At 41.5% G+C, this 24931-nt stretch overlaps 1 protein-coding gene across 1 annotated transcript in view; it reads right to left on the minus strand.

The window, feature by feature from the left end:
* ST7 (suppression of tumorigenicity 7) overlaps nt 1–24492 on the minus strand; it is a 153112-nt gene extending 128620 nt beyond the window's left edge. Inside the window, exon 1 of the mRNA XM_086747483.1 lies at nt 23832–24492. Within this exon, the coding sequence (XP_086603609.1) occupies nt 23832–23982 (151 nt within the window). The 5' untranslated portion in view covers nt 23983–24492. The remainder of the gene's footprint in view (nt 1–23831) is intronic.
* Between the last annotated feature and the right edge of the window lie 439 nt (nt 24493–24931).

Below are 24931 nucleotides of genomic sequence, written 5' to 3' on the forward strand. Positions count from 1 at the left end.
TTAATTCACAAGTGAATGAATTTCTTGTTTTGCTTTGCTTGTGTGCGTAGCTTTTGCTTTATCTATGAAACCATCTTTATCTCAACCCAGGAGTTTTCTCACTTTTACCCTTCTGATTCTCTCCCCCATCCTGCTGTGGAGGGAAGTGAGTGAGCAGCTGTGTGGGACTTAGTTGCCAGCTGGGGTTAAACCACTACATCAAGTGAATGCTGCAGAGGCCAGAGAGGTCTGTGTGTTCATGCCTGTTCAAATCATACAAACTATGAAGGTCTAGGATTAAAACCAGAGGCTGAAGGATGATGACCAAAACCCAGAAGCATTTAGTACTAAAGCAACTTCTGCAACACTCGCAGAAGAGTTTCTTCCTATGTTACACTTGACATGGAACATATCAAACAAACTATGGCATTCTACACTCAGACTAACCCCACTCTCTGTACCACAACCTCAGCACACAAAATAACTAGACTCAAAACAGTAACATTAAAAAAAAAAGTTAAAATAAAAGTAAAATTCATCTGGTGATAAGAGTTCTTGCCACCTTAATCTATCAACTCTCATTTTCCAATTACATATAGAAAGTTGCATCAACTTTCAGAAGTATTGAGAAAGTCTTTTAAGTTTTTCCCTTATGCAAGATGTGCAGCTGGACTTCTCCTCGGCTCTCCATTAAATGCCTTTTACCTAACTACTCTGCACTTCTGCACTTTTCCTTTTCGGCCCAAGCATAGAGTATCTGACCCCACCCCCACTTTTTGTTGTGAAACTGGAACATGCCCAGCATTTTTTCCACAGTAGACAATTTATTTTTAAATCCAGGCTAAGAATGCAGCATAATATATTTTAAAACAAATGTTCTTCGTCATCATTTCCATAATACTTCAACCCCTTCACAGGAAATATGGTTCAGAACAGCGACAGAATAAAAAACAACAGTTTTCAATTAGCAAGTGTCCATTCTGGCCCGTTCTCCTACGGAAGGCTTTCTCTCCCAGCTGAGGAGAGAGAAGGTCTCTTCTACTGTAATGACCAGTTACTTCTTAAAAGCACATCATACACACACAGAAGGTGAGGTTAAATGCCTGGTACCTCTAACAAGCTAGTTCACTCCTCCCTCTTTTTGCCTATAGCACTGATAAATAAAGGTGTGTTTTGTGTCCGTGACGAGGAAGGGCAGATGTCAGGTGTGAAGTGTCAGGTTCAAATTTTAAGGTTTTCTAAATTAAGCTTTTATAAATGCCAAGGTCATGGAGCTACTCCATTTCAACCACAACCAGGAATTATTCCTTGCTTCCCTGCTTACTGCATTAGAGTTTGGTACAAAAGTTCTCCTGCCATATAACGTAAAAGCAGATGAATCGCTCCACTGCACTTAGGGATCCTGTAGGTAATAAGATACTGAATTGACTAAATGTATCTTACTACATGCAGCTGGAGGAAAAAATAGGAAACAGTACTGCAAATAAATTTCCATTAAATTGCTACATTTCTTCTTTCCTTCAGTTGAATTATTACTTTAGCTTTGCTCACTGTCATGATTTTTTTTATTTTTAAGTTCGTTCTACTAAAACAAGTAGGAATAGGCTGTATTTGAAATAATAAAAGTTATGCTGTTATTTTTCATACAAAATTAATGAAAACCACACACATCTTAGGTTCAAACCACAAATTCATGACCAAACATGAAAACATACTTTTATTCATGTTCCCATGAACTTTTACCCATAGAAGACAGTGAGAAACCAGCTATTGACACCACTGTGAGCAGGTCAGAACATTCAGAAAAAAATGTAACAGGATAATATCACCCTGGAATTAAATAAGTTGTGTAAAAAACCCAGTGGTAATTAAAACATACAACGATCTGACCTGTATTAAGCATTTTCTCTCAACTCCATTAAAAGGTTAAAGACAGTTATAAATACACTGTTTCCTAAAACAACTGCTTAACAGAGGCAACATGACCAGAATCATGGACCACGTCTGATGTTCAAAAGCTAAAGCATTGCTTTAGCTAACAGCATGGTTTGCCAAGTGGAAAGAACAGGATTTCTCTTAGAGAATACACTGCATCTGACAGTATTTGCGGAAAACAGTATCCTATGCCTATGTCTAGACCTTATACATCCACAGACCGGATGCTGTTTGAGTACCTGTCATACTCTGAGGAGGAGAGGGCATTCATGTCCATGGCCATTGAGCTCCCAAGGATACCTACCTTCCAGGCTGGTATTAACAGGACATTAAATAAGAAAAGCAGTTGCACCTCCACAGCTATTTTTGCAATTAGATTCCCTCAGAAAACCTATTTGTCATTGCTAATGAACAGGTTTCACCTTGTATTCCTGGTAAAGTCCAGTGGCCTCAGAACCAGGGCTCAGGACTCAGCCTCCTGGAGCCACCAGGTATTTGAGGCAGATGTCTCCCAGAGAAGGGGTATGGCCGTGTCACTACCCTACTTGTACTTACATGGGACAATCTATCCAAAGAAACTAGCTAAACAAAACAAAGTTTCTAGTCACAAATGTCTTACTTTGAAAAACAACATAAATCCAACACATCCTATCAGTTGGACCTTATCCCATCCTAAAGCCCTGGGTTTGTTCAAAACCCCAAATCCCAACAGTCCTCCTTGCCTCTTCTAATTTTTGTCTGTTAGGATAAAAGGCCTATAGGATCTCCTTTTTTTCAACGGCATTCCTCTCGCTGTCCATGCAGTTCACAGAGCATAAATCATCTCGGCTCACCAGCGTGGCTGAGTTCTGCCTAACTGCATGGGGAAACTTTCTAAAGTCGGGGGCCTCCCTGGCAGAAAACAACTGCTGCAGTTGTGTGGAGTTCAGATCGTACCTCGCTGTGCCAGAAAATCTCCTCTGGCCCTGAATGTCCATGAAGTATCACATCTGTGCTGAGACAGAACACAAGTTACAACTATCAATGGTTTTCATACACTAGTATGGAATTCATAACTTTATACAGGGATATTTCACATATGCTTACAAACACACCTAAAAGCTCCTGAGCTTCTCACTTAGTAGTAAATGACGAAAAAGTTAACAGTGATTCTTTAAGTTTCTGTTTCTGATTAATGCTGAAAATGAAAAACTGTTAACAAACCAACATCAGAAAGAAGACAAATAGCTGGTAACCTCAAATAGAACCCTACGTACTGATTTGAAATAGAGAAGCAGGATATTTCAAACACACTTACTGTTTGGAAAATTCTTCCAAGATTATGGATGCTTCCAAGTTTATAAAAGAAGTAGCAAGTAGTGCATAAAAGCTCCTTAATCTTGGCTTTAGAGAAAATTAGTAATGGAAAAATTCATCAAAGGTCTACGTCATACAAATTAACCAGTCAAAACCACAACACATAGTCAAGATCTTGTTATGGGTGAAACATTCCTGTGTATGACTTCAAACATCAAACTTCTAACATCCACAATTATCTATAATTTCCCAACACTGTAAAACACTTTGACACTTTGTTGTAAATATTTTTCCAAAGAGGCAAATTTTAGGATCATAGAACCACAGAATGGGTTGGGTTGGAAGAGACCTCAACAGATCATCTAGTCCAACCTCCCTGCCACGGGTAGAGACATCTTTCACTACGCTAGGTTACATCGTGTTTAATGGTCAGACATTAGAAGAAGATTAATTTCCATCTCTTAGGCACAGGACTCGTGTAACGTGCTCACAGAGGTAGATGCCACATGGTACATAGAGGAGAGCAAACACTGAGTCTCTTGGAGGGTGAAGATATAGCCAAGAGCACCAAACAACCGGTTCAGCTACACCAGTAACTTCATCTCAATGACCTTCCTGTCTGCCATATGCTGTCCCTCTCCTCAATTCATAAATCTTGACAAAACTACATAAAAAGAAGGATGATTCTCAAGCAGTGTAAATAAATTGTAAAGCCAGTTTAGTAAGTGGAAGTAAGTGGATTTAGGACAGCTACAGAAGCAGTGATCAGATTCGGGTTTTTTTCCTGGCAAGCTCCGCTTCAGCTCAACTAACCACCTTGACACTTCATCAAACTTTGCAACCTTTCCCTAGCAATTTGGACAAGGAAGACATTGAATTCCTCAAACTTTGCTTTCAACGACTTGAAATTGGCTTCGCAACAACCCATGGTTATTCTCAGGTGTCTGCCAAGTTGGCCTTCCTCTCCCAGTGACAATGACGCTGTGTCACCTCTTTCACTCGTGCCACAGGACACCTAACACCTATTCACATCCAGCTTTCAGCACTCCCCAGGTTACCCAAGAAGCATCAGACAGAAGGGTTTGCCTGAGGCTTCAACCACCTACAGAGCTCCAGAGGAACCTCCGAAGCATGAAAAACTAAATCTGACAGCATTTTTAGTAAATAATGTTTTCCATTAGCTACAAAAGCTATAAAATTAAGGCTTCTGGTCAGTCAATGCCCTTCTGTTTCCATTTACGGTTAAGAATGCAAAAACTTGACCATAATTTCTATCCCAAACTCTCGTCAGCCTGTTCCAATTTTGGGACAGAATTCAGTCTAGTAAAAAATATTTTTAAACAATGTGGTTTATTTATAATCAGAAAAGTGATCTTAGTAATCATCAAAATTACTAGAAGTTACTAAATTTAAAACACAACGACTGCATTTTCTTCTCTCCCTATACAGAGCAACAGACTGAGCAGAAAATCTGAGCGCTGCTGTACACAGCTCGACAGATTCCTCTCTCTCCCTGAACAGCTGCAGCTGGAGCCAGAAAAAAAAAAAAAGCAAAAAAGCAAAAAATCCCAAACCAGCCAAACAAATGTGATGTTAGGAATGGCAAAGAACACGAAATAAATAATTTATGTATCATAGCTCACCTATACTTTATGAGTACTACCACCTTATCCAAAAAAGAAGATTGTAGAGGGAGATGTAGCAGTGGCAATAAAAATTGTAAGATTAAAAAAAATCAGTATCATTTAGGTCACAGAAGAGTTAAAGGAGAAGGGATACTGTTAAGTGTAGAACAAAGAAGCAGAAATGCAAAAAAGCAGCCATTCAATAAAATAAGGGACAAATTGAGAACTGTACAAGAAAACAGGCTTTTACTAAACACATAATTTACTTGCAACAGTCAGTACAAAAAGATGATGCTGAAGTCAAGAACTAGCAAAACTCAAATTTGGAATTACAATAAGACTATCCAGAAAAGTAACACAAGAAAAGCCAAGTGGCAAACTTGCATGTGAAAGTAAATTACAGATGAAGAAGGAGAGGCAGATTATGACTGGCACCTGCTCATGAAGAGTTATTTTACATCGTTGGCTGCATGTGGTATTACCTATTCCCAGGAAAAAAAAAATACAGCTTCTCCAAAAATAACCAACCTTCCAGTCTCCCCAGAACAATACTAGAAATGCCCTGAGTGACTCCACCACAGAGGTTTCAATGTTCTGCACAGTTTCTGGAGCACAGCCTACTGGCACACACGAAAACCCCTATGCTTCTCCAAAATATCAAGAACACGTTAGAAACCCTGCTTTACAGGTAACAGGAAACTGTTCAACGATTTCCAGACAAACTTGAAGAAGCTTTCAAAATACATGATATTATGTTTGAACAGGAGACTTTTCTTCCCAAGTTAGCACCGTGATCTGTCACGCTTACTCCAGCTATGTGACACTCTGCAAAAGGAAAAGGCAGGCTAAGGCTGTGGTCTGACGGGTATTCCTGGCTGCAGGTCAGGTGTTCAGTGTTTTTTCACTGCAAACGCCTGTTGTCACTGCTCTCCCTACCTGGGCTAACCCCCAAAGGTCTGCTGGCGTAGTAGCGCAGCAGTCAACCCATGTGCCAGCCCTGCCTGAGGGATGGAGGTCACAACCAGAACCAAGGAAAACTACTGTATGAGAAGTGTTTGAGCTAACTGAGAACACTTCATCCTGCCACATCTGTCCAGATGTACACCTGGTTTTGTAGCACAAGTCAAGTGGGCAACAGCAATGAGGCATTTCCCATAGGAGGCTTCAAGTACATTGGCTTTCACGCTGAATGAGATCTAACCATGATTCACTTGGTTTCTACTCTCTGTACTCCCAGGTCAAGGCTATGTAACAGCCAGGGATTCATTTGCCTTTGGAGTAAAAATGTCAAGATTTTGCCTCCACTAAGATTTCATGGCAGTATTGCAAAAAGCAGAAAGAGATAAAACCCACTCTTTTGGTAATGAAGACACTGCTTATTAAGCATCATTTCCCACTCTCCCACACAACACACTGAACTCGTATGTCTGATCACTGGAAACGAACTTTCATGACAATTAAACCCCATCCTTCCTGCCCATTGATTTTCAATCGAAGGACCTTCTACAGGAAAGCACTCAACCTAGTTCCAAGCATGAGTAGAAGAAATTAAAACAAATGCTAGCAAAGATGCCATAACTTTTATATTACCTGCAATGACTCCTCGAGGGTTTCACAAAGGATGCAAGTATGGAAAGGTAGCTTTATGTTCTCACTCTCCTCACAGAGCTAGATGTTCAAAGCTTTTCACCTAAATTTATTTTTTTAAATTGTAAAAAAGAAAGTGACACATGGATTTTGAGTCCTTTCTGTATCATTGTCTGTGTTCCTCCACATGCTGCGCAATTTGGGAAGGGGTTGTGGTGACATGGCTGAAGCAAGGGAAAAGTAAATTCAAATATAAGTGGAGGGGGAGTGTGAAAGTTATCACTCACTTAAGAACTGGTGAGCAAATGAGAATTTGATACTCAAAAGTTATTGGATAACACTTGAGAAATAACACATCAGGCATTATATGGCTTTTCCTTTACATATGAAGAATTGTTTATCATGCAAAATATGCAGTAAACCCCACTCATATTTCACATTCACTTGTATGTTCTCAGCTTCAGATGTTACACAGTTGGACAACTGTTCAAAGTACTTCCATGGGAAGCTACTTAATAGGTAAATTTCTTTTAATTGTTCTGACCTCGCCATTGCTGTTTGGCATTAAAAGATGTCGTAAGCTAAGGAAGGGCTGAGGGCTTGCCTACCAAGGCAGGTATTTTTTTAAAAGTCACTGCCTTTCCAATTAACATACTACTTTATACCATGTTAAACGCAAGAGAGAACAAGACTGAAATATATATTATGCAAAGAGATGAAGGAGATGACTCACCAGAACAGAACACCTAGCCCTACGCCCTTGACATTCAATGTGAGTTGCTGGTAGCCATACAAATCTGTTTTCTTAGTTAAGCTGCTGCCTTGATAGACACTAACAAATACTTTTATTCCATTTATGAACATCTGTCATAAAAACACACCACAGCTGAGATTGCTCTTACTAGAATACTTTACAGACAAAAATTTTAAGTATTTAAATTTCTTCTACCCTAGTACGCCTCATTGTAAGTCTCCTTAGCTGAGGTAGTCCTTCACTTACAACAAGCCACACGCACGCAAATCAATGTAATGACCATGACACAGGTGGGAAGTGGGCATTACAAAACTCCAAGACCTGCTCAGTCAGCACTCGGCAACCTACTCTAAACCGTACCTGCAATGATATTTTTCATCTTTTATCGCTGACATTTATCTTTGGTCTGGATAGATCACACAAAGGTGGGAGCTAGCATTTAATACACAGCCGTATGAAGACTAATCACCTGAGCCCCAACCTAGTTGAAACTGTCCAAATAAGCTCATGGATAAAACCCCAAATAAGTAGATGTGCGCTATTCCAGCGGCCCCTGATGTTGAAGAGTCTGTTTTAACTGTCTGAGCAGCTGCAAACACCTACATACTTGTATTTTTAAATGATGCTATTGTGTATACACAAAATATTAATGACAGTCCAGAGCAAGAACATAAAGCAGCTGGAGAAGAAACTGAATGAACAGAACTCAGGCTTGGTTGATTTTATTTATATAAGAATTACAATTTATAAAAGAAAAACATGCTATATGATTCTTTTAGCAAGGCAGACAAAAGCATCAAAGGAAAGAAATTACTTACTTCCTGACAAAATCCTGATTTAAAAAAAAAGGCAAATGCTAAAAATGAGCAATATATGTATTATTCTTTTATAAAGATGATATTGAATTAAGATGGGCATTTTTCAAGACTTGCATCAGGGTCCACAGTTACAGGTGCCCGAATGGATCTGCTGTATTTGCAGTGGGGTAGGGAGGGGATTAAAAAAATAACCACCACCTTTCATTTGTCTGTACATACACCAAACCAACAACAGAAACATGTCTGAATGTATAGGTAAATGTTGAGACAGATGATACATGAGATCCATCTAATAACAACTGGTGAGGAGTCAGACCTTCAGGAAATGAAGCTGAATTTGCTGTTTGTACAGAATAAGCCCACCAGAGCCCAGCACGTATCAGACTGTGCTTATTATGGGCTCCACACGAAAGCATGCTGAGTCGTGGTCCAGGGAAGGGCTGCTCGTGCAGATATGTTCTACACCAGCCTTCAAAGACGGCCTTCTCGCCTCTGGCTGCCCGACCCACTCCCACCGCTCAGCCCAGGTGGTACACGGTCTTCGGGGGGCAGCTCCTCAACCACTGCCGTCTGCTGCCCAACGCTTCAGGATAAACTTGCATGAGGGTTCCTGAGGCTTTAATGGTTGAGGCAGCGGGTTGAGCAAAGGCAGACAAATATGAGACATCCTAAGTCAACAACCAGTCTTCTAGTCCTGCATTTTTCATTTTTTGTCCTACTTAAGATAGTCTGGCTTTACTGCAGTCACTGTTGTTCTTTCAATTTACTGAAGCCCAGGACCTCATCTTTCATCTGACGTTGTAAAAGCAATCTAGAGGACCACCTCAAAAGCAGACTTCTGAAGGTCAAGGCTGGGATGTGACTTTGCCTTACAGCTACATCAGTTGTAGGATGGCCTTAGAACTATATTTCTTACCTATCACATGACTCCATTCAACTTAATACTTCCCCTCTGTGGATAATTTGGTGCGATATAATGACTGTTACAGATTTCCACTTGTGTGTGAAGGGTCTCCATCACATTCACAAGTTTGCTGCATGGGGCTGCGTCTGTGTGGGCATGTGTCCACTACTGGAAACTGATTTTCCACTGCAGCTGCCTCTCCCTGGTCCTGTATGCCTCCCGTGTCTTTAACAGGATGCCCTCTAGTGCATAAAGTGTACACGGACTTTTCCACTTCTGCCCACATCACTGCGTATTAAATGAAAAAATGTTTAAGGCGAGGCATGCTGCAGCGCCCAGCTCAAGCGCTAAAGAAGGGACCAGGAAGGAACTAGCAAAGAGAAGAGGAAAAAAATACCTGCAAACCAATAGTGTAGAACAAAAGTCTGATCCTACTGTTCCCATCTGAATAGCAACCACTAGGAAATGGAAGTGACTCAAATGCAAGCGCATTGGCTTCTAGCTAGTTTTCTGCATGATGAACATCTGCTGAATTGAAAATATAATTTTATCCCCTTCATAAACAAATGCAATGAATCCTTTCCACCCAACTTAAACTGCAAGATGCCAAATGGTAACACTAACGGTCTCTGTAAATAAATATAGTTTATTTTTTTCACTATAAATCAAGAATAGAATTCAAACTTCAGACCGCTCCCATCTACTGCCACGCAGTGTTGCGATCCCCTAATCAGAGGGATCCATATTTAAAAAAAAATGTTGAGGACCTGAGTCAGCCAACGTTCCTCTTGCTGAGAAAGCAAACACACTGCAACCAAATTTGTTTGAACTGGCATGCATTTTTGGTTTTTTATTATTTTATGGTGTTCTCACATCTCTCATTAATATTAACTTTATTCCAAACTGAGAGCGTAACTTCCTGCAAAATCAATGGCTGCGACGCACAGTACAGAATAACTGGAGAGTGTAAAGAATTCTTTACAGAGTAAAAGGACATTGTGCCATTATGGATGCATGTATTATATTGTATATCCGATATTTAATTATTTTCCTACAGCTAGTAAAGAACTTTCTGGTTTATTACTATGCTTATATACTATAAAACGTATATAAATAAGTACATGTTAATAAGTAAACTAATGGCTGACTAAAGCACTTAGGTGACGAAATGCCATGGGTGCTTGTGAAAACATTGCCCTGTAGATACAATTCCAGCCTGTGTGTTTAAAATACATGCCCCAAGCAAACTAATGCTATAAAACGGCACAGAGAAGATACTTTTAATATCAATTTATTTTCCTCTTAAAGCCCAAAGGCAGATAAAAATCTAAGGAGGGAAGGGGAAAGGAGGAGGACAAAGCCCATAGTTTAAGGGCAGGCTCGGGTACAGCTGGTAAGGGCACGGCTATAGGATACTGCTTCCGTATACAAATAAAAATAGGTGCAGAGAACCACAGAGCCTGTCCTGCACAAGACACATTGCTACTTACTCCATCAGCGTAATGAGTTTCTGATCCTTATGCAAAGAGAAATTTTCTGAAGGGCTAAGCCCAGGACCCTCACTGCTGCCGCCTGCAGTGCCTGTCACACGAGACCCCGCGAGGGGATGTGGGCCCCCTTGAACCCCACCAGCCCCTTTGCTCCTTAAAACAAAGGCGTCTGTGAGAAAAGGCTCCATAACATTTCACAGCTCCTGGCATGCTTCTCCCTTAAATGCTTCTCTGTCACACTAGATTAGAAAAGGAAAAAAAAACCTGCAAAATTAAACAAGAGAGATTTTGGTTGGCAGGCCTTTCATTATTCATTTACTGTTTATTATTGACTTTTGTGCCTGTGCAGAAGGGTCACGTGCATGCACGCTGGAAAGAGGACAACTGCAATTTACAGAGGGCTGTGTATGTACGGGAGCTCAATGGCCAGAGAAGCTCTCCATGGATTCTCTCCCTCTCTGTTTTTCTTTTTTAGGTTGGTTGCTTTTAAACTAAGAAAGTGTCCAGTGTTCACCCTGGGCTAAACCAACAAACCACCTCTGTAGCTCTAAGGGCCCAGGCTCCAAGGGTCCACTGCAAAGATGCAAAGGGATCGTAATCTGGATGGGAAGATCTGGGATCCCACCATCTTGGGTGATCCCCAGGGTGGCAGCTGCTCTCACAATGAACCAAGCTGGGTCAGCCTATACAGCTACTGATCTGCCTTACGAAAGCCAACCGGTGACTGCCGTTTGCACCAACAAACAAACAAAACGGCCCCTAAGAGCCCTCCTGTAAAGGGGAGAGCAGAGAGGTGTGCAAACTCACACATTTCTGCCATCCAGTAAGAGGAACTCCACTTTGTCTGTGGAAGAACAGATTCATAATGAAGATATTATAGGATATTTATTTCAGGCCTGTATTACTAGCTCACCTAAGGAAAGCAGCAAACAATGCTGACCAGCCCTGCACATCGCTGACTCTGCATCCCAACTGACAGAATATTTGTAGACCTGCATATTTATAGATCTAGACCCTCAAATTCACAGGGGACAGTACTATATAGTTATTCAGAAACTTAAATAAAACCAATTGCTTAATGAGGATGTTGTTCCATAATCAGTCACTGCCAGCTTGAATGTGGCCTGCAGAAAAATGGGGGATTTGAGATCTACCTGAGCTCTAGAAGAGAGCAGAATAGCACTTCAAGCACCCAGAATCTTCAGCTGAATGATTTACTAATTACTGGATTTGGTTTATAGAATGGAAAATTTGTCATATTGTCAGAGAGCTCACAATACCTTGTAAAACTGAACATTTTTCTTGCAATTTCAGGAATTCAAAAAAGCATGTGAGAAGACTGATTAAAACTCTTTAAATGTAAAAGCACATAAGAAACTTCACCATTTAGTTTCAGACAAGTTGTTTTTTTCTAACACATGATACTTACTAAATATCTTTATTTCATGCTGTCTAAGCTGCACTGCTACCAGTTCTCAGTTTCTTAATACCTGTGATGTTCCAAACACAGGGAAGCAGCAAATGTGCAGACTTATTTCAGGTGGCTGGGTGGTTGTTTGGGAGCCATTCACACCAAATACCTTCTTCTACCATGATCTAATGTAAAAAAACTCTTGGGGTAACACAGTCATTTCACTAGAGTCAGTAGAAGCTTTGCCAATTGCTTCAAGGAGGCAACACAGACCTTCTCAAAACAATTGTGGAAAGTTAAATTCAATTTCTACCTCATCTAGCCTCAGCCAAGGCTTTAAAATAAAGCAACACTAACCCTGTACAAGTAACACCCACAAGACCTGGGATGTTCAAAGATACCCCTCTGCTTTGGTGGAGGACAAAAGGCACAGAAATAGAATTGTATTTGCTAAAAGTCAGACTGATTGTATCTTAAGAGTTGTATAAAACCACTTAATATATATCAAAATAAACCCAGCAAACCAGTAAGATTACTTCAACAAAATAATGAGACAGCAGGGTAAGAAATAGCATACAGTAGTCCCCAAAACAAAGTGAACACTTATTTCACTTTTGAATGGGAACAAAACTGTTGAATGTGGAGGAAAAAAAATAATAAAAATAAGTGCAAGAAAGGAGATACTGTGACAGGAGAAACAGAGACATAATTCAAAGAGCTTAACACATTCAAGACATGGCTGAGTGTGAGATGAAGGGAATATACATCAATCATCTTACTGAAAGAAGTGGCATTTGAAAAATCAAGCCCAGCATCAAGACAGTTTTAATAAACTGATGAAACTCCCCAAACTATGCCAGAATACCTCATATTTCTTTATTTAATACACAGACTCAAGCTACTGCACTACTGACAAAGCAGTACTATGTGAAACTTCAGAATTTTAAAGATAACAATAAATTAAGCAATAGAGGTAAACGAAAAATTGGATAAAATGCAAAATAAATAAATCACGTCAGACCAACCAGATGTGTCTCTTATTAAAAACAGCTAATTTTCTAGCCAAGAAAAATGAATGGCTCTAAATTGTCTGGATTTCAGTAAAGTATTCGACAGTGCCATAGGAAGACAGTAAAAACAGGAGACGTAGGGAAGAGAGAGGGGAACTGGCAGAGATGGAGAAACTGCAGCTTGCCTGGGAGCACTGGGCTACAAGTGTAGCCTTATTGAATATTTTCACTACCAAACCCACAAGGGTGCCAAAGGTGGCTGGTATGAGCAGCAAGAGAAACCGTATCAAAGTTAATGGTGCAAAGGGCGAGGGACCAGCAAGGGTTCCTCCTCACAGCTGGAGTGAGAGGTCCACACCTAGTGTATGATCACATACTGCTATGGTCCACCAAGGAGATATTGACACACACAAAAAAAAGACAATTTTAACCATATGACTACACAGCAAAATTTTTCCAGTGGAAGGCGAGAAAGATTAATTACACTACATAAGGCAGTTAACAAAGCCTTACCTTGGCATATGATGTACAACACTGGTTACCCAATTATGAAACCAACAGAAAACTGAAAGAGCAGAGTATTACTAGCACAACAAAGGACATCCAGTCATTTTAGGAGAGCAGGCTAGGACAACCTAACTCACTCAACCACACAAGGGGAGGACAAAGAGGGGAAAACCCCATGTGAATGCATTGGGAACCGGTCCTCATGGGCAGTGGTGCAGCTTCTGAAGGTGAAGGAGAGAGCTATCATGAGCACAAACACGTGCAAACCAGTCACGAGTGCATCTGGGCTCCAGTAGGAGCAAGCTTTCTAACCGTCAGAGCTATCAAGTTCCGGAAAAATCTTTCAATGCTGTGGTTTATGGGAAGATAACATAAAATATGACTGAAGACTGGGAGTCGGGGACCCAGAGAGCCCCATCCACCTCTCTAGTCCCACACAGCACAGCTCCTACCTACTCCTCATGGGAGGCGGGGGAGCTATGCTAGGACATCAAGAGTGAAAATCCTGGCTCCCGCTGAGCCACTGACAAAACATCCTCAACTGTAGCACTGGCCAAATCCTCACTCGCCAAGTCTAGGGAAATCCTGCAGCCCAGACATCTTCAGAACTCCTGGAGCTAATGAGAGCTCCTCATGGCTTGTGTTCCCCCAAGACCACATAGCTTTTGGGGCTGCTGCTTACACAGCTGTGATCAGCACTGTTAAACCATAGACTCTTGACAAGGATTTCTGGAGAGAAATCCAAGTTAGGAATATGTAGGACAGTATTTATTGCTAAGGAGATTCTCTTGTGCTTGTATCACTCCTCCTTTGTCCTGACTCAAAGAGCTGCACAGACATAGATAACCAGAAAGCACTTCTGAACCACACAACACAGCATGGTACAGGAGCCTACTCTGAACAGGCAGATAAATCCATCAAGTCAAGTGCTATCAAGGGGAAACTTCTGGCTTTTAAAAGCTGTAGGTCCGCATCAGTGCAGCCCTGCAGGAGACCTCCTCAGGTCCTTCCCTCAGCAAGGAGGACGCATCCGCTCGGCTGCAGCACCCTGCCGCCGCGCAAAGTCGGCTTCTGCTCAAGAAGTGGCTTGAGTTGCACTCAGGGACTCTCTGTCCCCTGCACAGGGTATGACAGGCCAGCTGTATGCCTTCTCCTAACGGGGTCTGGTTTAACTTTCTCTCCAAAAACTGAGGAAATTACTAGTTTGGGACTCTAAGCTGAGATTTGTGTAAAACATGCCAGCTGGGTACGCCGCTATCAAGTTCACTTTGCAATTAAAAATAGCAAGAGAAATTTCACATGGAAGATTAAGTGCGTTAGTGGATCATGTAACCTTGCTCCAGATCAAGCCACGCTGTGAACAACTTTTGGTCCTCAGTATAAAACAGACAGGCAGTGCCATGAAAACATTGAGTTCTGTGAAGATCAACATCTATGGCTCTCTCAGGTTACAAGTGTATTTTCTTGAGAAATGAATGGCAGCCTTACAAAATAAAGAGACAACGATGATAACATTTCTTATGCTTTAAATCTGACCCGCGAGTGTCTTGCTGCTGAGCACAAAACCTAACGTATCAGCCTAACAGGCCTGACATTTAATAAGCCAAGTTTATTTCTAGAAAGTGAGCTGGAAATTAAATCTCATGGTTGCAGCTGGCATACTGTGCAGAAGAGGAATCTTACGATGACTGCATTTCATTTTTGCCCTATAGCGTTCATCCTTCTAATTGCTGTATTTAAGTGCACTTAATCACTTAATCATTGAATCTACCACAGTGATAAATCTCCACTTCAGACTCCACAATAATAAATCTTTGTCTTCTCTCAGCAGCTGGCAAGATTTGATTTGGACTTTGAATTTAGGTCCTTTCCTCAGGCTTAACAGTAACATCTTGTTTGTTCTGTCTGCTGAAAGCACGACATTAACTCTTGTCTTTCAATGCATTAGCGTTGCTTAAGCTTAGTGTGTTCGGTGTTAAAATCGGTTGCCCTTCTGCACTGCCTAGCTACAAAACACCAAAAAAAAATCCAACTAGCCTGTGCTGGGAGTTTACAAAGTGACTTTCACTCATTAATATTTAAACAGCATCACGGGTCCACACGACACTTCACAGACACGAGGAGGAGCTGGGGTTTATAACTCAATCTGTCAATAGATGCCTCCAGTGCCACAAAGAGCTGATTTAAAAACAGGTGGAAGGGGCCTTCAGAGACCCCTTTTAGCAGCCAACGGACCATCAAATCACAAGAGGGAAAACTGCCTTTGGACTGAAGAGACTGGGGACTCTGTCCCCAGTTTTGCTACAGGCCTCCAACAGTACCTTGGAAAACTATTTAGGTCCCAGTCGTTAAGAATTCATGGATATTAATTACCTTTGCAGTAAATCCCAGGACCTACGCTTGCAGACACCGTGCCATTAAATATTTGCAGGATTCGGGTCTCATTTCCCTGAGCCTTACTTCTTCCTTACAGTTCAACATAACTCTCAGTTGTATTCAACATACCAACAGATATCTGGAGTAGGGACATATCTTGTTAAATATAAAATATCTCCTTAAACAACTAGCGTTGTCATAAAAAAGCTGAATCCTGACTTGCTGCACGAAAGACTGCGCCTTCATCATTCTCTGACGGTGGTGTTCATTTCTGTAGATTTTAGTCCAGAAGAAACTTCTCGGTCACCCAACATAAGTCACCACCTAAGTGGTTTTATTTGCTTTACCACTTGTCGACAAGACAAACAACTCTCCCTTAAGCACAGAGCTTGCCAGCTAACCGAGCTGCGCACAGAAACCTTGGATTCGCTGGGGACGGCGGTTTGGTGCGTGCACAGAAGTCCTGGCATATCTGGGGATGGCCAGAGCCTCTGTGCTTGCACAACGCACCTGCACACCGTCAGCAATCGCTTCCCGCTGAGTGCTGGGTTTTTTTAATCTCAACATGACAGCATTTTAACTAGTCAGCTCTCCTGTTTATCATGGGCTATTAGCTTTCACTCCCGTTCCCCCTCTATTGAGCTTGGCAGTCCTCATCACACTGACAGTCTTAATACCATGACAGCCAAGCTGCAAAGCCATAGCATCACTTGCCATGGCAAGTGGTTTTTTTACCATGAGGGTGGTGGAACACTGGCACAGGTTGCCCAGAGAGGTGGTGGATGCCCCATCCCTGGAAACAGTCAAGGCCAGGTTGAATGGGGCTCTGAGCAAGCTGATCTGGTTGGAGATGTCCCTGTTCCTTGCAGGGGGATTGGACTAGGTGACCCTTAAAGGTTCCTTCCAACCCAAACTATTCTAGGATTCTATGATTCTAAGTGAGTCCAAATACATACATCTTCAAAAACCTCTATTAAGAACATACTGTGCACATGAATTCCTCTGGACTCACCTTGCAGTCACCCATTTTTGTAAGATTTGTCTCCCCTCTAGTAAAGGCTACTTTAGAACCTGCTCTTTTCTTCCCACAATATCATTTGCAGTATCATCAACAACCTGTCTTTTAAAGTGAGGACATTACATGCAGCATCTCTCACAGCCAGGCTGCTTCTTCAGGCTGCAGATGATTTGGCCTCAGTCCTGCCAAGTGTAACACATGCATTTTAACTCCAAATATTTAGGAAGCTCACTGTATGTCCATCAATTAGATTAAAGCTCTTACTCCTTCTTAGCTACTGTCAAGTTGCTTCTGTAGCTTCTCTGTGATTAGAAAAACAGTTTGAGCTTCCTTGTGCCAGCAATTTGTTTTTGCTAGACATCTACTCTCAGAGATGCTGCAGTTTTTAGAATTCATTTAAAAACACAGGCATACCATTCCTCCCAAAATCCCTGTTTTATCCAATATCATCTTCCTGATTCCGTCTAGGGGGGTATCATGTCCTTCTGTCTTTCACTCCATGTAGAGCTTTGGCATAGAATTATGTCTCTCTCTCTCTTTTCAGTCCTTTAGGCACTGACACCACTTAGCACTTCTTGCATCTTTCATAAATGTAAATTTACCATCTAGATTTTTGCATTTGCTTTGTTTACCACAGAATAATAAACCACAGGAAAAAACACTATTTAAAATTTCTATTTTAATTTAGAATCGTAATATTTTCGTGGCCACTCAGACAATTAGGACCTACGGCCTCTGTGAACAACGGGGCTTGTGTTCCTTTGGGTTAAATTTATCCAGGCACTCAGTGGATGCTTTGGGAAAATCCCACTACATAGATGCAGTTTTAGGAGCACTTCTGGAGATTTTAATCAGCGCACAGAGGACATTAGGCTTCAGTTAGGAGCTGGCAGTACAGCTCTGTGGTTGCGTATCAGCCAGTGTTACAGTAAGCTCACTCAAGATTTTATCAAATATTGTTTTGAAGGCTCTGGCTTACACATTTCCCCTGAAACACTGGCTGCAAATCTTCTAGAGCTTTTGTAGTACAAAAGTCAATTTGTTAAAGAAGTATTTTCTGAAAAATTTGCATGTGCTACAAACTTCACTCAGTTTCCTGCATTTGATGCTGATGGAAAAATTAAGCTCAATCAAAAAATCAAACTCATGAAGAAATGCGAAAAATTTGTAGAAAATAAGTATCGTTGTACCCTGCCTCCATCAGAAATTGATCTAACAAGTTTTGTTAGGGCTTTTCACCCCAAAAGAATCTCAAGTTTCATCTATAAACATTTTTGTCAAAAATAACACATGCATAAAAATTAAAGGGAGAGTTTCCAAGCGTGCCATGCTGAAAAGACACGTGCTTAAAACTGTTAAAATCTGTTTCATAATAACCTCTCGAATATCAGCCTATATCTGAGTAACAACTAATTTTTTGAAAAACCCAAAAAATCAGACCAAAGAAACCTCTGGCATCTAAACACTGTCTGGAGGCTCCGCAGCCACTATGAATGCTTCAGGGTGCTGTAACTGATACAGCTGAAGACGGGGGTTAACAATAAACACAGCACCGTTTACTTTACTTCCATTAGGACTGCAGAAAATAAGATCAGTATTTAGGAAAGACTTAATTTACATTCTGAGAAATTAAAAAATTAAGACAAGTGGGTTTGGGGTCAGTGGGCAAACTATCTATATACAGCTGATTCTATGAAATCTATATGCAGAATTAATGCTGACCTTGCCAGAAGTGGTCATGTATTTAAAATTTCACTTTCAACAGTCATGTTCATACAAAAAAACCCAACCAATCTACACTGATTTGCAGAGAGTTCGGAGTATTTAATCTCCTTTCCGTGGCATCAGAGTTTTGCTCCAGGTTTTCTGTGGACACGCCACCACACTCCCTTCTGGAGTTCACACACCAGATGCTTACAGGGAAATCCACCACAAGGATGGTAGATGACTTTGAAAGAAGGCCAAGCAACTACCAGCAAGCCCGCAAATGTAAAACTAACTGTCCTTCAGTTCTTTTCAAAAGAAAGAAGCTCTTGACTCATTTTTAATCCATTTGAAACTCCCTGGCCTTCATCAGGTTAATGTTTTCCAACCCTCATGACTACCTTCTCAGGCTTAACTTTATGAAAGAGAACAGTACCTCCTGACCGCTCTGTCAAGATGCTGTTGCAGCAAACCCACTGTGACATGCACCGTGGCTACGGTGACCGAGCACTCTGCACAGGCATTGGCAGCCCCAGCACCAGCAGCAGAATTCACGTCCCCTGGCCCAGGGAGGATAAACCCCCAGGTGTCTAGTGTCCCAAAAAACCTTCTGCCCTAAGTGTGGCTTATCACCATAGATCTGCATGCACACAGCTCCAGATGGCCAAATACCACCAGCAGGAATACAGTGACCTCTAGTTAAATTTTAATAACAGGTGAATGTTTTCTACTGCTACTTGAATTTGAGACCATGGGAATGAAAAGTTACTCATTTGGAGTTACCTACTGGAGCACACTGCAGCAGAGCCCAGCACAGATCTGCTAGGTCAGGAAGCCCGGAAAGATGAGATGAGCAACCTCACCCTGAGACAGCATAGCCACAACATGAGAGGGGTGCTCCATCTCTTCATCTCCCTCAGTATTTCTGCTTACAGAATCACACTCAACTTTCTCACACGGTTAAATACTGAATAGTTTTTGTAAAATGAGAGTTCAATGAGATAGATCTACCAGAGTGGTCCAAGTGCTTTATTTACCTAAGCCTGTGCAATGCACACATCAGTGCATGCACGTGAGGTGAACCAGATTACCGTAACACATCTACTTAAAAATCTCTGTTCTGTGCCTTCAACAAGACTCTTGGATGAAGAGGAAGTATTGTTATCCTAATTTTACAGGGCCCAGAGGGGAGACTTTGGAGCACGTCTGCTCTGTCCTCCTGCCCGTGCCTGCACAAACCCTGACGGTGGGTGAGTAATCTGGTGTTGGCCAGGGCTGCAAGCACTGTTGCACATCAGCCTCTTTCTTCCCCTCTTCAGATGGCTAGCACCAACACACGTGCGGTGTTTCAGGCTCTGGGCTCTAAGAGAAGCCTATTACATGGTCACAAATCCCACATTAATTAAAATCCTAGGTAATTATTTCAGTAGGAAAGTCATAATATTAATTTAAAAATCATAATGAAGAAAACAACCATGTTCCTCAGAACACAACTTTGTCAAAACTACCAGCTCCTCACCAAGGTGACATGGTATTCCTCCTCCAGCTGGGCTTCTCCGGGGCTTGCTGACCTCAGGGGCCCAGCAGGACAACATTACTTGCTTTCTTTCATGCTGTGGGTTTCTAACCCTGCCTTCTCTAGATGTTCAATCAGTACCAGTATGGGGCCTTGCTCCAGTGCAGCTGAAGCAGGATGTCCTGCAGAAAGCTAATAATACTCTACAGACATTGACAGAGCTAGATTCAACCCAGAGCTCTTACCCATAGATTTATTATTCACACTTTTAGGAAATCGAGTTTTCTGGTTTCTCTGCCCTCAGCATCTCAAAGGTTTCCTCCCATCTGCCTCGTCACAAGCCAGTTGCACTTAATGCTCTGGTTATTAAATCCATCTTTCTGTTGTGCTTCGAAAGGATAAATAAAATCATCAGAAACTGTTTAACTTCTGGACTCTCTCCTTCCTAGGATATGAATAGAAAGCCAAACTGTTATGTCAGGAAAAACAAGAAGGGCTGCACATTTTTAGAAGAGGTGTGTCTTAGTTCAGATTAATGTGGCATTCAGAAATTGTGCAAGTGCCAACACTGGAGGAAAATACAACATGCTATATAAAATAATCATGTTTATATTTAAATTATTTTGGAATAAGATTATAACATCCACTTCCTCAACTACGTTTGCTGTGTTTAATATTCTAGCCTGGCATATTAAGTCTCTCTTGCTTCCTGGCTAACGGTATGGCACAGTTATAATAGTTCGAACACTCCTATTCATAAAGGATTTTATGACTTGGTTTGTACATCAAGCTTCAATAAAACGCAAAAAAAAAAAAACAAACCATGAAACACCACAGTCAGATTTAACATGAAGATTTTCATATGACAGACTAGATTTCCTTCTCATTATATCACAGCAATGTACTCTGCTGAGGATACTGAAATCATTCTTGCCCCAAACTGTGAGGACTTTCAAGCCTGGAAGCCCAATGAAACATATGAGATGAAAGACTTCAAAACATCAGAAAGAGGGGAAATATCAAAAGAGGGGAAAAAAGGCCCCACACTTCACCTTAACAAAAATTACAGCTAGAAGAGACCATGGACTGTGTGGAGAAACCATCCATAATTACTCTGGCCGCCGCCACTGCACGGCCCGCTGCCCAAGTCCTCTCTGAGAACTCACCCAAGAATGTAGAAACACTACTGACCCTGATTTCCCCAGCTGATTTGAAGACTTTCAGAAATAGGAAACCCAAAGGTTCCTTTACGCAGCTGATCCATGATTCATTAAAAAGTAACGTCTGATTATTACTAAATTGAGTTTGCCTTCTGCTTCCAGTCATCAATTCTTATTATTCTTTTTGTAATTAAAAGGCCATTTATTTCTCCTGGCCATAGCTCCTTACTGTAATGCAGTCACCTCGCAAGGAAAATCTCTTACCCTGATGCTTTTCTCTAGCCCTTAAATAATTTTTCCACTATCTTCTCCAGCTTTTTAACTTCCTTTTAAAAATACTGACATCAGGCACGGAAAAACAAAATCACACAGCGGGACCAAGTACCAGTCCCTCTGGTAGGTACTCTCCCTTCCATGCCACACAAGTCCTTTGGGTCACAGCAGCCCAGTGTGGGCTTGGGTTAAGGTGTTTGATTGAAATATCAAAAATATTTTTAAATCATGATTTTGTGAGGTGCAAATCACACCCGTGGAACTGCATTTCTCTTACTGGCTGTCTAAGCCTGCATCTGGTGGTACTGAAAACCAGTTTGTTTGACCTCAGGTCACCAACAGATCCAGCTTATTCTGGGAAAATGCCCGGTCACTGTTTTTAATCACCTTATTATTTCTTTACATCACAGAGAAGTTTCGTGAGCAACATCTATACTTTTATTTTTGCATCACCGAGTTATATTCGATCAGTATCGCATCTGGGGCCAGTCGCTGCGGTCCTTTGTGAGCAACCTTAACGCACTGACAGTATCCTATTGTCATCAGCTGGAGAAAAAAAAAATATCCACAATAAATCAGATAGTTTTTAATCCATTCACAAAAGCTTTAAAAACAAAACAACAACAAAAAAACCCCATGTTATTGCCAGTGCTGATTTTTTAATAAACCCCATTTAGGAACAGATGATGCATAAAGGCCATACTGTGCCCATTGTTTTCCCCTGGTAACTAATTTTCATCAAGCACTTTGGGACTTACTGTTAATTTCTTCATTCTTTTTAACCCCTTCAGTGCTTAAAGCAAACAGTTGTGAAAAAAATCTCTCCCATTTGCAGATTTCGTACTGTCATTTTACTTGCATTTTGGGACATTTCAACAAAACCCAAGATGACTCAGCTGAAGACAGCTGGAGTAACATTTCAAATGAGAAAGTGCATCAAGAATTAGTTTGTTCAAACTCAGGAAAAGTCAGGTCTCAGATGGATGCCTGTGATTTTTTTTTCCAATAGTGAAAATTATAATATAAAGCATTCTGACATTTTTGATTGACAACCATGGCCTGCAATGTTTACCTGGGACATATGCATTACATAAATTATTAAGCAATGAGAATTACTTCCTGTTCTAATCAGTGTGCAGCAATGTCAAAAGAAACCAGGATACTTGTTCAAAGACAGAGAAAATTTGATCAAAACTGTATTTAAAAGTCATTTTTAATTGTGTTTACACTTAAAGTGAAAATTGCAGTATGCTGAATCTTTTTTTTTTTTTAATTCTTCTTTGATGTTGGATTTGCCAAAGGCTTATCAAATGAGAACAGGCCAGAAAACCGTGCAAAGAGCGCTCCGATAACATTCAGCCACACAGCAGCAGGGAAGCCTGCGGGTTACATCTCATCTGCCCCCAGAAACAAATAGCCTTCTCCAGCGCGGGAGAGAAAAATTAAATTATCACAGCAGATAGGAAGGAAAAATAAGCAACTTCAAGATAAAGACGTAACTGCCCAATTCAGCCTGGCTAATGCTACGTAAGTTACTGCTGATTCAGTATAGCAGCAGCATACAGCCTTAGTGAGCCCTAACAGTCAAAGTCCATTGCAACGGTGATAATCTTGCGGAAAACTTGTACACTTATTATTTGTCACCATTCAGAAGAACAAGCTGGTATCTAATTTTTTATCAGAAACATAATAAAAGTTCTAATCCTGTTTAAAAAAAAAATGCTTGAGCATAACATAAATTGTACAGGAAAAGGTATTAATTCCACTCCATACACTGCCTGAATGCAAGCATGTTCCCCATAATAACCAAGGTCGCTTTTTTATCCTTCAAAGAAACCAAGAATTTTCCACAAATCTCCTTTTCCTTTACACGCATACGCCACCTGCTCGTAAGAAAACTCGTGGCAAAGAATGAACTTCTCCTGCAACTGGGGATGGGTCTGTATTTACATATTTAGCCTGTATCAAAGATGAGCCTGTCATGGAAATAAATTGAGCCCAGGCGCACGCGAGGTGTCAGTCACTTTTTGGCTGTTCCTGCCTCCAGCTTGGGAATTGGATAAGCCGCACATTTTTCCTCCAGCCCCTGAAATTCGCAGTTTTGTTTTGTTTTTTTTCTCAAAAGGATAGGAAAAAAAAAAAAAAAAGCGCCTGATATTGGGGTGGGGAATCGCCATCCACCACCACTCTGGGTCCCCCCCCCCCCCTTAGACAGGAGAGTTTCGGGGACGGCAAAATCCACAGACACTACACCCCCCCGCCCCACTTCGTCCCCGGGACGGGACACTCGGACACCCCCGCTGTTTTTACGCCGATCGCGGAGATGGGGCAGCGGCGGGGATCGCGCACGCACGGGGAGCCCCCACGACCCCTTCCCCCCGGGGGGCGGTGGAGCCGCCCCCCGGGGGGAAGGGGTCGTGGGGGCTCCCCGCGCGTGGGTGAGGACCGTGGGGCTGCTGGCACCGTACCTGTGGTTAAATTGTCATTAATCTTCAGGGGCACCCTTAAGATGTAGACGAGGAAGAGCATGATGAAGAACCACAGCGTCCAGAGATAAGTCCAGGACCAGACGATGCAAGACTTCAGCTGTTCCAAAAAGCCCGTCCCAGCTTCAGCCATGTTTTTGGAGGAGGGAAGGAAAAAAAAAAAAAAAAAGGCAGAAAAGAAAAAAAAAAAAAGGCAACCCCAAACTCAGCTCTCTGCTGCCACAACCTCTCAGCGTGTGTTTGTGGGATGGTTCGCCGGCGGCTGCTGCATGATGAAATGCGGGGAAACAGCGAGAGGCTGTGGGGAAGAAAGGGGGGGAAAAGAAAAAGAAAAAAGGCCGCCCAACTGTTTTCACGGCTTTGTGCCAGAATTTCAGGCAGTATTTTCACCATATAACAGGACTTGGAGCCTAAAAAGGGCTCATGTAGAATATTTTTTTGCAGTTTACTTGCCCAAGTGTCTTGCTAGGATAATATCAGAGGCGTAAACCACGATTTTGCTTGTATTTGTGTAAAACTCCACCCCCCTGAAGATACTGTATGGCATGAGAAATAAATGTCTCATTAAAATAGTGTCGAGAAACCGCAGTCATCAAGTCACAAAACTGTACTTTTGTGAAATGCGGGTGTTTTTTTTTCTTCCATGACTCTCTCGATGACGTATTTCTTCATAGAACAAGATTTGTCAAGACAATGTGACAAAAATTCAGAGGCCAGTTAAAAAAACCAATCCCCGCTCGTTAGACGGAAACATTTCAGCAGACACGCAGGGTATAGTGCATTTCCTTTGAATATCTCTCTCCGTCTGTGTTTGCACAATCTGTTTGGAGTGGGATAATACTTTCCAGGATCTTAAGAAACAGGTAGTATTTCTTAAGCGGTATCAAAAGAACAAAAAATCCTCCAGGATTTTTTCCAACTGGTAGGAGCCACTTTATCCTGGGATTTTCTAGTCTGCCAATGAAAAAGTCATCATGAGGAAAAACACAGTAGCTTTCCCAGAATGTTTGCAATATTTAAAGTCATTAAACCCCAATAAATCTGCAGTTGTACAAAGTGGTACCTTCTCATGGTAGCAATGG

This window comes from Chlamydotis macqueenii, chromosome 1 (genome assembly GCF_036417535.1).
Source record: "Chlamydotis macqueenii isolate bChlMac1 chromosome 1, bChlMac1.mat, whole genome shotgun sequence".
Lineage (NCBI taxonomy): Eukaryota > Metazoa > Chordata > Aves > Otidiformes > Otididae > Chlamydotis > Chlamydotis macqueenii.